This window comes from Abrus precatorius, unplaced genomic scaffold, assembly GCF_003935025.1.
Source record: "Abrus precatorius isolate BTA unplaced genomic scaffold, Abrus_2018 Scaffold8, whole genome shotgun sequence".
Lineage (NCBI taxonomy): Eukaryota > Viridiplantae > Streptophyta > Magnoliopsida > Fabales > Fabaceae > Abrus > Abrus precatorius.
The window spans coordinates 20,824,311-20,836,566 of record NW_020874428.1 but is presented as its reverse complement, the minus strand read 5'-3'; the positions used below and the strand labels follow the sequence as shown (position 1 = coordinate 20,836,566).

The window sequence follows — 12,256 nt, the reverse complement described above, 5'->3', positions numbered from 1 at the left end:
TTGATATATGAGAAAGATAATTCATCACATATATTAAATTTTAATAATAAATCAAACGTAAAAAATAAATTTACTAGGTCATGATTTTTGAAAATAAATATTTAGTTATTATTTAATTATATCATCTTTAATAATTTATTTAATAAATTTTTTATATTTTTAATTAACACATTATTTTTAAAAAAATTATTAAAAAATTTTAATGTAAAATTGAATTATTTTTTAAAAAATTAAATTTTATATACATACTAAATTTGATTTCAACTTAAAATTTTTATTCTTTAAATACACTAAATATAAAATTATAATTTTAAACATAAAATTGAAATTAGAATTACAATTCTGAATTCTAATTCTAAATCTATATACCAAACGAGTTATAAATAAAATATTTTTAAGAATACTAATTCATGAATAAAATGTAAAAATTATATTCCCATCTTCATAATTATATTATAAAAAATAATTATAAAATTATTAATTATTCCTATTTATTTTTAATTGTATTAATTATGGTAATATTTCTTTTACTATTCATTATTCCACTTTACTTCTCCATTCTAAGATGTCTTTGTATCTTTTATATACGAAAGACGCATCCACTTAATAAGTTAACATGTTATCAACAAATATATAAAGGTTAAATGAATAATTTTTAACTTTTAGTTTTATTTTATTTTATTTTTTAAATTTTTTTAAATTTTAGTCTCTTAACTTGTAAAAATAATTTAATTTAGTCGTGTAATTTCAAAAAATATTAACTCTGTTGAAAAATTTTTTTTTTTCTTGTAAATTCTAATAAAAAGACTATATTTTGATAGATTTTTTTGTTATATATTTTTTATTTTTTTTCTTTGCAATAAAAAGCATAATTTAATTCACCGTTAAAAGACTTAAACTTCACTTTTTTTCCAATTCTTCTAACGTAAATCAACTTTTTAAATTTACGAGCATGTTTGTTTACAATTTTTTAAAAAGATTTTTTTAAAAAATTAAAATATTTTCTCAATTCAATACTACTTTTAGTTTTCATTTATCTATTTTTAAAAAGACTTTTCTTTTCTAAAAAAACAAAAAATATTTTATCAATTCAATACTACTTTCTGTTTTTATTTATCTATGTTGGAGTAGTAACATAGTCAACAACTGCGTTAGATAATATTTGCATGGCAATGGTCTTATTTAGTTTGGTTTTCCACGTTGAACAAAATTATATATTTTTTTATTTCTCACTATTATACTATATTATAATTATTTTTGTATAGGATATAAAATTATTACTCAAAATTTGTAGGTTCAATTTTTATTGTTGCCGTGATTCTTGATAAAAATAGTGTTTAGATTAATTAATGTGAACCCTATCATATATGAAAACATAGATTTTGTTAGAGTTTAAAGTGAGAAAATTATATCATTAAAAGATCAAAATAGAAAAAAGAAGAAGAGTAGTTAGAGAATCAAATTAAAACAAAATAAAAGTTAAAAGACCTTTCAATTACATAATAAAACACTTTTACAAATTAAAAGATTAAAATGAAAAAAAAAAAAAAAAGAGTTAGAGGATCAAATTAAAACAAACTAACATCTATTAAATGTTGAGAGAGTCCTATCATTAACATGAACATATAACATAGTTATCAAAGTGAAGTAAACCTTTGTTTCATAATGCATTTATTAAAAAAAAATTGCACTAATTAATGTATGATAGAATTTTTAAGTTTCATGTGCAATTTTTAGAGAGCATCCATGTGTGGATACCATTGGTGGTACATAGGGACGGAAACATGCCAGACCGCCTGACAAGAGCCTGTAATTTGACTTTTTTAATAAACAAATCAGACTTAAATTTTTTTTTAAGGCCTGTTTAAATAAATAAATCGGGCGTAAGCTGTTTATAAAGTTTGACAGGAACAGGCCCCGACCTGTATATATATATATATATAATGTATTATAATTAAAAAATAGAGCTACCAAAATATATTTAAATAATAAAGTTATTTAATAATATATTTTTTATATTCTTAATTCTGTTATTATTAATTAATATATTATGTTATAATTTTATTTAAATAAAAAAATTATATTCTATTGAAAATTAAAAATATTTATAGATGCTTACACTTTTTAAATAATAAATTTATTTAATAATAAATTATTATATTTATTATATTTAAATAATTTAAACAATAGTTAAGTCTTTGAACAGGAATAAAACATAATCAAAACTAAACAAAATAAAATTTCAAAATAAAATAATAAAATTATATTAACATATTTTTTATACTATTAATTTTATTATTATATTAATATCTTATAACATAATTATTTTTATTTATAATAAATAAAAATTACTTAAATCTGAATTATATTTTATTTGAAAGTAAAAATTTATTAAAAAATAAAAAAAATAAAATAAAAAACTTATTATAATATATATTAATATATATATATATATATATATATATATAATCAAGTAGCAAATAATATAAATAATATAATTATAAATAAATTATATAATAATATATATTTTTGTAACTTGCATGTATTTTAATTAAATTATTAATTAATTTATCAATTTATATGTAATATATAAGTATGTATTTTAATTTATTATATCAGTAATATTTTTTATATTACATTAATGTTATAGTATAGTTAATTTTACGTTTATTTATTAATTTAAAATAACAATTAATGAAACAAATAAAATTAAATGCTTTGTAATTATTATTTTTAATTTAATAATTATTATTGTTGTCATATTTTATATATATATATATATATATATATATATATAGTACATTAAGTTTAAATTTTTATATTAAGTTTTATCACATATTTTTTAATTAAGATAAAAATTTAGAAATATAAGTTATTTTAATTTAAATATAAATTTTAATAATTCATCCTATACTTATATGTTATTTTTCTGCATTTATGAATTTTATAATATAAATATTTTTTATCTATAATTTTTATAATAACAATATTTATTTATTTTTTAAAATATAATATTTTTTTTAGCTGATTGAATAAATTTTGTAAGTGTTATTTTTTGTTATCAATTTTATGTGGTTATTGTGATTTTATTTATTAAATATAAAATGTCTTTATATAAGCAAAATATAATTATCATAAAAAATAATTAAAATATTTAATAATTTAATACTTTTATAAAATTAAATTAAGAAAAATAAAAATATAAAAATTTTATAATATGAAAATATTTATAATTAATGCTCAAATAATTATAAAATTGTATAAAAAATATTATAATTATTTAATAATTATCAATGATACAAATAAAAATTTGAATATATGTAAACTAATTTGATAATAATATAATTATATTTTTATTAATATTATTTAATAACAACAATCATTATAAATTTTTAATATTTATACAAAATTATTTTATTTTATTTATCTTTTCTTAAGTAATTTTATTGGTATAAAATTTATAATAAAAAATTTCATTAATTATATTCAATACATCACAACAAATCACAAACCTAACATAACCACTTACCTCCAAGCCGAAGCTGCTATCACACTTATTTTTTATTCTTGTTTTATTATTATCTATAGTTACTTTAAATATAAATATAAAATAAATTATTATATTTGTTTGAACAAGTTGAAGAATAGTAAAGTCTTCGAATAAGATTAAAACGCAATTAAAATTAAATAAACTAATATTTAAAAATAAAATAATAATATTATATTAATTTATTTTTTATATTCTTAGTTTTATTATTATTAATATTTAATTATTATATTAATATATTATGTTATAATTTTTTATTTATAATAAATAAAAATTATATTATATTTGAAACTAAAAATATTTATACATAATTACACGTGGTCAAAAAATGAATTTATTTAATTATAAATTATTATATTTGTTATATTTAAACAAGTTTAAGAAGAATAAGATACGATCAAAACAGAATGACTTAAAAGTTAAAAAAAATATTAATATTCTTTTAATAAATTTTTCATATTTTTAATTTTATTATTATTAATATTTAATTATTATATTAATATATTATGTTATAATTTTTTATATTTATAATAAATAGAAATTGCTTAAATATAAATTATATTGTATTCAAAAGAAAAAATTTATAAAAAATAATAAAAATAAAAATAAAAATTTTATTATAATATATATATATATATATATATATATATATAATCAGACTATGTAATAAATAATATAATTATAAATAAATTATATAATAATATATATTTTTGTAACTCGCACGTGTTTTAATTAAATTATTAGTTAATTTATTAATTTATATGTAATATATAAGTAAATATTTTAATTTATTGTATCAGTAATATTTTCTATATTACATCAATGTTATAATGTAATTAATTTTATGTTTATTTGTTAATTTAAAATAACAAATTAATGAAATAAATAAAATTAAATATTTTGTAATTATTTTTTAATTTAATAGTTATTATTATTGTCATTATATATATATATATATATATATTGTATTAAGTTTAAATTTATTTATTTTTTAAAACATAATAATTTTCTTTTAATTGATTCAATAAATTGTGTGAATGTTATTTTTTTTTATCAATTTTTTGTGTTTACGTTATTTGTTGAATATAAGATGTTTTAAAACAAATAAAATATGTTTCTAAAATAAAATTAAAATATTTACTATTTATATAATTTTTAAAAAATAAATCAAGAAAAATATAAATATAAATTTTATTAATATAAAATATTTATAATTAATACTTAAATAATATTTTAAAAATTATTTATAAAATTATATAAATATTATTATAATTATTTAATAATTATTAATAACATAGATAGAAATTAAAAAATATATAAATTAATTTGATAATAAAATATTTATATTTTTATTAATATATTTTTTTAACAGATTTTGTTAACATGCTTCAGGTCAGACCACTTAAACATGTCAGGCCTAAAATAAAGTCTTTAATAGGTAACAAGTCAGACTCAGGCCTAATAATTATGTTACAGACCATATTTGTTTATAGTAAAGTCTGACTTGACCTGTTTTCATCCCTAGTGATACAAGTATTTGAAAACTATTTCATCCATAACCACTTATCAACAAAATAACACAAAAAAGGATTAGCATGACATTAATCTCAATTTTCTACTTGAAATACATTCTAACTTTGCGAATTCTTCCAACATTGTTTAACAATTTGCCAAGAAAATAATTTTTATACATCTTTAAACAATGTGTTTCACTTTCCTTCAATGTAAAGGGAAGAAAGGTTAGTAGCTTGTATCATTCACAAAAAGGATAGAAAAAAGTTCATGAAAACCATCTCATTACTTAGGGATACTAGTTTACATGCCTCTTGATTTGTCAAGATTAACTTTCATACTCAAAGTAATATAAAATTCACGGAACATAGAGAAAATAAGACAAATTTAAGACTTCTTACCCTTACAAAAGAGTAAAATAACATAATAGAAAAGGCAAGACCTTGTTCTAAATATACTTATGTAAAGTTATTATTTTTACTTAACCTTTTAAAATTTGCATAAGAATTAGATTTGTTAATTTTTTCAAGATACTCATGTTCTCTAAAATGAGGAATATCTTATATTCTCTTACATGGTGATTTAATAGTTTATTTAAAAAAATATAAATATTTTTTAATTTTTAAAATATAAAAAAAATTATACCTTTTAATTTAAAGAGAATATATAATATCTTTCAATTTTAAGAGTACCGTAGCAAATATCATTAGACTTTGGTAGGAATTGAAGGTTGCCATAATTTTTTATCACTCCAGTATTTTTCAAATTTATAATTTTTAAAAATAAAAATTATAAAATAATATATTAATATAAATTTAATATGTTAACCTTTTTTAATAATATATATTTAACATATTTCTTCAAACAACAAGATAAACGATGAATGCTATTTTTGTTTCTTACAGAGACAATCAGATAAATGTTTCTATTTTATAATTAAATTATAAAATAATAAACAAAAATAAATATTTATTATGAAATATCACTTTTAATTTTATAAAAAATAATTATTAATAATTTTAATAAATATATAAAATAAAAATATTTTTATATGTATTAATTATTGAATTTTTTATATTTCTTTATTATAAGATTTGTGTTAATCAAATATCTAATTTTTTATCCACAAACATCATATATTAATTAATATAACATATTAATTTGACTATTTTTAATATTATGAACATTTCTAAAATAATATATAAATTTGTAATATATAATTATTTTTTATTAATCTTTATGAAATAAGTATTTATTCTTTATAAATAATTAGATTATATATAAAATGTGATAAAAGAATAAATATAATAATTAATGAAAAAAGAGCAGTGAGTTGTGAATCATTAAAGATTCCAACACGTAACAGTGAAAAAATGAGTCATACCATTAACAAGAGAACCCACAACGTAAGCCATAATCTGGTCCACGTCATTTATCACTCTTCTTCTTACTCTTCCAACTTCATCCCTTTCTTCCAACACCACAACACTTCCCTCCTCTCTCTCTCTCTCTCTGTCTTTCAATTCTCTCTCACTACCTGCATGGCGGCAGCATGCGCCACCGACTTGGCTCGAGCGGCGGCTTGCCGAGATGGCGCCGCGGCGGCTCACCTCAAAGTCATCTCAATCTTCGTCATCTTCGTCACCAGCATGGTCGGGATGTCGTCGCCGGTGTTGCTAGCCGGAATATTTCGCGGCAAGCCGCTCTACGACAGGGCCATCGTGCTAATCAAGTGCTTCGCCGCCGGCGTCATCCTCTCCACGTCGCTGGTCCACGTGCTCCCAGACGCGTACGCCGCACTCGCGGACTGCAACGTGGCGTCACGACATCCCTGGAAGGATTTTCCCTTCGCGGGACTGGTGACGCTGGTGGGGGCACTGCTGGCGCTGCTGGTGGACCTCGCGGCGAGCTCGCATGTGGAGCACGCGCAGTACGCGCCGGTGGTGACGCAGGAGAAGGAGGCGGTGGTGGAACTAGGTGGTTGCCACGGTGGTGTTGGCGGTGGCGAGGGTGAGAAGGTTGAAGAGTTGGTGAAGTTGAAGCAGAAATTGGTTTCGCAAGTGTTGGAAATTGGGATAATATTTCACTCAGTGATAATTGGGGTTACGATGGGAATGTCTCAAAACGTTTGCACTATTCGCCCTCTCGTTGCTGCTTTGGCTTTTCATCAAATATTTGAAGGCATGGGTCTTGGTGGTTGCGTCGCTCAGGTTTTTTGCTTCATTTCCCTATCATCTTACTCATTTATTATTATACTTAATTATACCTTTATTACTGAGCTAAACTATTTGGATTTTGGAATATGATTGTTTAATTGGGTGTTTCTGGAATTGAAGAGAAAGCTTTCTCTCATTTACTACTATTAACATACTTGTCATTAAAAAACCCCATTGTTTAATCGATTTAGGGCTCTCATTAGTCAATGTTTTCCAAATTAGGCCCTTTTATTCTTTATAAATTACAAGGGAAAATTAGTGTAGGAATCTTAGTTATGTTTGGGGGTTCTCTAAATTTGTTTATTGCTGACTTTCTTTCGTTTCTTCATGCCTGACCTCAATAATTTGATGGGAGAATTGTTTTCTTGTTTTTAGTATTTGCTTCAGCTTTTTAAACATTTTACTAATTCCTCTGTTGTTAACGTGTTTCTTATTATTTTCTGTGGTCTCAAATCTGACAGATAATAACTTGATGGTTGGTTTTAACTTTTGGGTACAGTGGAAACGTAACATAATTAAATATTGATTTAATGATTTTTATATTGAAACTGATATATTAAATAAACTATGAAATTTAAAAGAAATTATATTATTAAGTTATATAAAACATATTGAAATAAATTAATAAATTGCATACAAGTCATAAATTATTTTTAAAAGCTATTGATAAGATCTTCCAAATTTTACTTTTATAAATTCGGGTAAAGACGTTGGGAAATGGGGGCTACTGGGTAGAGTCCCTGAGTTATGATTGTTTATAGCTTCGATAATTAAAAAGAGAAAGATATCCAAAACTTCCCATGCTCACTTTATTAATCCTATCAAACATAAGTACAGTAAAATAAAAGAGTGAAATATAATTTGTCAAAAATAACAGGTGGTATATAAAATAAGTTATGTGACTTAAAATTTTCAAGCTAAAAGAACCACCTGAGGAGAATTTTATTACATTTGCCTTTGTGTGTGGTCGTGTAGTCACAACAGCTATTGCAAATTGGAAAATGTGAATTTGTGTTGCGTGAGAAACATGGCTTGACCTTTTGTCAATTTTGCCTGCAACTCAGCAGGGAAAGATGGGGTTGAAATGTTGACCAAAGTAACTCTTTAAATAATAAATATTAATTGGTTCTTCACCTTGCATCCTAATTAATAGCAATGTTTAAAGTCTTCAGAAAGCCAGTCTAAGCAGAATAAATTATTGCTTGATTTGTAGCGATAGTTGTCATGAGTATTTTCTATCTCAAATTATGTCACCTTAAATTATTAAGAAAACATTTTTTTAATAATACCCTTATTTCTTAGAGAATTTTTGTCAATTAACTATTAAAATAATTCTAAAATTAGTTATTACTCCTTCATATTAAATACCACTTAGTATTATTAATGCATATATCTTAAAAAAGATATTACTTTTTCCATTTACTATGGATAGAGTTAGGCTTTAAGTATACTGTCCATTCTTATTAAGACCTAATTTGGTTTGACTTATAATAAGCTTTATTTAGACTTATTAGAATAGTATATTTAAAATTTATAATAATATATTAAATAATTTTATATCAAAATTATAATATAATAGTATATTAAATAAATTAAATTTTAAAATAAAAAAATCTTAAATTATAAATCATAATATTTTCGTTTGAGTTAAAGAATATTCTTACTACTTACTTTTTAAAAGAGAGATCTACTTGTTAGAATCTTTTGTACCACTCTTGTTTGATTTATCTTGTAAGCATAATGTTAATTTGTATTTTTGCACTATTTCAATTACATATTTTGATGAAATAAACATATGTAATTTTATTATACATGTTTAATGTTTTGAACCATTTTTTTTATAATTTATTTAGATATAAACTTTATGACCTTGATACAAATGTACCTATTTAGATAGTTTAACAGTCTGTTTATAAAAAAATTTAATAAGCTATTGAAGATTTTAACATGAAATATACTGTTAAAAAAATTAATAGGTTAAAGTAAGCTTTTAAAATGATTATACTAAGCTTAATAAAAAGCTTATAAAAATAATATGTCAAACTTAAGACTTCAAAATTATTAAATGAGTTAGGCTTGTTTTTACAAAGCTTAACTTATCCTATTTTTATCCTTAATTATGGTTAAAAAATTTAATTTCACTGGCCCCTATTAAAAGTGCTGATGTAATTAGGTAATAAACTACTCTTAGTGTTATTTTAGTTATTAGTTCACAAAATTCATTCTTAATAAATAAGGGTATTATTGAAAATAAATAAACAAATATTATTTTATATTTTAAAGTAAAAAATAATTTGAGACAAATAAAAAGTGTTTAAGTAATATTTAATATAACAGAGATCGAGTACCTAACTACTGTAATAACTTCATCGCTTTTAATAGGAGTATTTTAATTAAATCAATTTATTTTATCAGAGTAATTTTTATATAAACCTAATTATTAATTATTTTCTTAAGTTGTTTGCATTGATATTAAGTAACATATAATATGAGATGGATGGAATGATTAACACAAGTTACGCTATCTCTATTGGAGATTGAATGTCGCTATTTACATTCTGATAAATAAAATGACATGATATTCTATAACCTATGGGCACATTAAATTGATGTTATGCAGTAACAATTAGAATATATAATAAAATTACGATTTTACTAAAAGAAGTAATTAAGCAACCCCCGGGTTGAATGTCTCTCTACCGTTTTATTTATGCTCTATATTACTCTCTTCCTCCCTTTGTATTAGATGTCATACTTCATATTTACCGTCTCCTATGTAAACCAAAAAGGAGATGTATTCATGAGCAATTTTATTGAGGTACCATACTTAATGTTTTTAGCTACAAGATCATAATTCATACGCATGTATGGTGATAATTACAGGCAGGATTCAGCGTTGGAACAATTGCTTACATGTGCTTCATGTTCGCGGTGACAACACCAATGGGGATAATGTTGGGCATGGCATTATTCTCACTTACAGGTTTCGATGATAGTAGCCCAAATGCCTTAATCATGGAAGGGTTACTAGGTTCAATTTCTTCAGGAATACTGATTTACATGGCTCTTGTTGACCTTATAGCAGTAGACTTCTTTCACAACAAGCTTATGAACTCAAACCCTCGGTTGAAAAAAGCTTCATTTGTTGCCTTAACCCTTGGCTCTGCTGCAATGTCTATTCTGGCTCTCTGGGCTTGAAAATTTTGTACCTTGCGCCTAAATGCGTTTACCCAAAAAAGAAATTATGTCCAATAATTTAAGTGTAAATAACAAACTTGTCAGGGAAAGAATTTATGGAGCACTACATATTACCTCTAACTTTGTTCATTAAGTGTTATGTGTAATGCACGTACGTACATATATAGTTGATCATATTTTCAACTAAATCTTCACAATTTATAGTGTGTTGGAACCTTCCTAAAGTTCACTTTGATGATATATGAGGTAGCTTCTGCATTAGCGTCAGAGTTTAACATGGAATCTAACATTCGCTTATAACTTCTTTAGTCGGTGTCAAATTTACTCAAACATAAATTCATTTAAACACTACAAGTTATAACTTTTATTTCAATATAATTTTATTTTCAAACATACACTTCTTTGTTGAAGTGCATTTAGATTTAAGCCATAATAGCACAAAACTTCAATTGGTCTGCCGATCTTTTAGCTAAAATTGGAGATTTTGATATAGCTGACATGGTTAGAGTTAGAGGAATGTTGACTAAATCTGCTGCTTAACATTTGTCCGTTCTACTTTTCCTCAGGTGCATTACACGCAAGAAAATAAGTAGTGCTAAATAATGGTCTTAATTAGCACTCCCAATGGAGTCACCTTCTTGAGATAGTCATTTGGTTGTTTATTTATTTTATTTAATTATATTCACAACTGTAACAGAGAAAAATTACAATAGCTAAAGAATGTATCTTTTGTGTGTAAACTGTTTCAGAAACGAAAGCAGCTGGAACTGCTAAAATAATTTGTGCTTAAATTGAAAACAGTGGAAATTGTTTACTTTGTTTAAATAAAAAAAAGGGAGAAAAAGATAAATATTTCATTTTTGAATTGAAAGAGTTATATAATATTTATAAAGTAAATAAAGTATTAATATATTAATTCATACTAATTTATTATTTTATTTTTAAAATCATAAAATTGAAGAATTTTTTTATCAATAAAGAAAAAAATTGTAATTAATTAAAAACCCTGCAAAGAATACTCCAACCCATTTACAAAAGACTCAGAGTTGAAACATGCAAGTATTTGAACAACGAAGTGGTTCAACACACTGCTAAGAAAACCAAATAGAATATTCGTTTTTCCCCACAACCTATGACCTTATTTTGATTAAATCAAAGAATATTTATTAGAAATAAAAAAAAATCTTTCTTTTATTTTTCTTCTAAAATTCAATTCACAAATATATCCTAAAAGTGCTTATTAAAAAAAGAAAAACCCAAAGGGTTGTGTTACCATGGAACATGTAGATCTTCCATTAGGGAACTCCTTTAACTTAATTGAAAGTCTAAGATTTGAAATTTAGAAATTAAATACGGGTGGGTTAAAAATTCAAATGGAGAGTTGCGTTGTTACAGTGTCTCAACTAACTTGATCTAGTTTAAGAGTCATATTTAAATATTGATAACCTTTGATTTTAGAAAAGCGGCAATTAGTGCTAAAATTTGAGTAAATAAAAATGGCTAAAGTGATCAATTAGTGGATTGGCACTCTGCTTTTCCAGTTTCCTTCACCATTTAACGTTAGTAAAATAAAAATGCATAAAGCTAAAAGTGATTGAACAATGAACATTAATAATAAGGGCAAATGTAACTGAAAAAGCTGAATGCCATGGCAGCGAAGGGGATAATGGACGATGAAGTAATGCATGTGCCACTCTTAGCCAACGCAATTTAAAGTATCACTTTACTTTATTGTCATCAAATTTATTACTTTCATAATTTATTTCTTTCCAACTTTTGCTGC

The 12,256-nt window shown here is 23.0% G+C and overlaps 1 protein-coding gene across 1 annotated transcript; it reads left to right on the top strand.

Annotated features, from left to right (window-relative positions):
* The first annotated feature begins 6,480 nt into the window (after positions 1-6,480).
* Positions 6,481-10,677, top strand: LOC113847834 (zinc transporter 6, chloroplastic-like). The gene is made up of 2 exons (XM_027477129.1): positions 6,481-7,269; positions 10,159-10,677. The coding sequence occupies exons 1-2, from the start codon at positions 6,601-6,603 to the stop codon at positions 10,471-10,473; spliced, it is 984 nt and encodes a 327-aa protein (XP_027332930.1). The 5' UTR covers positions 6,481-6,600; the 3' UTR covers positions 10,474-10,677.
* Positions 10,678-12,256: the final 1,579 nt, after the last annotated feature.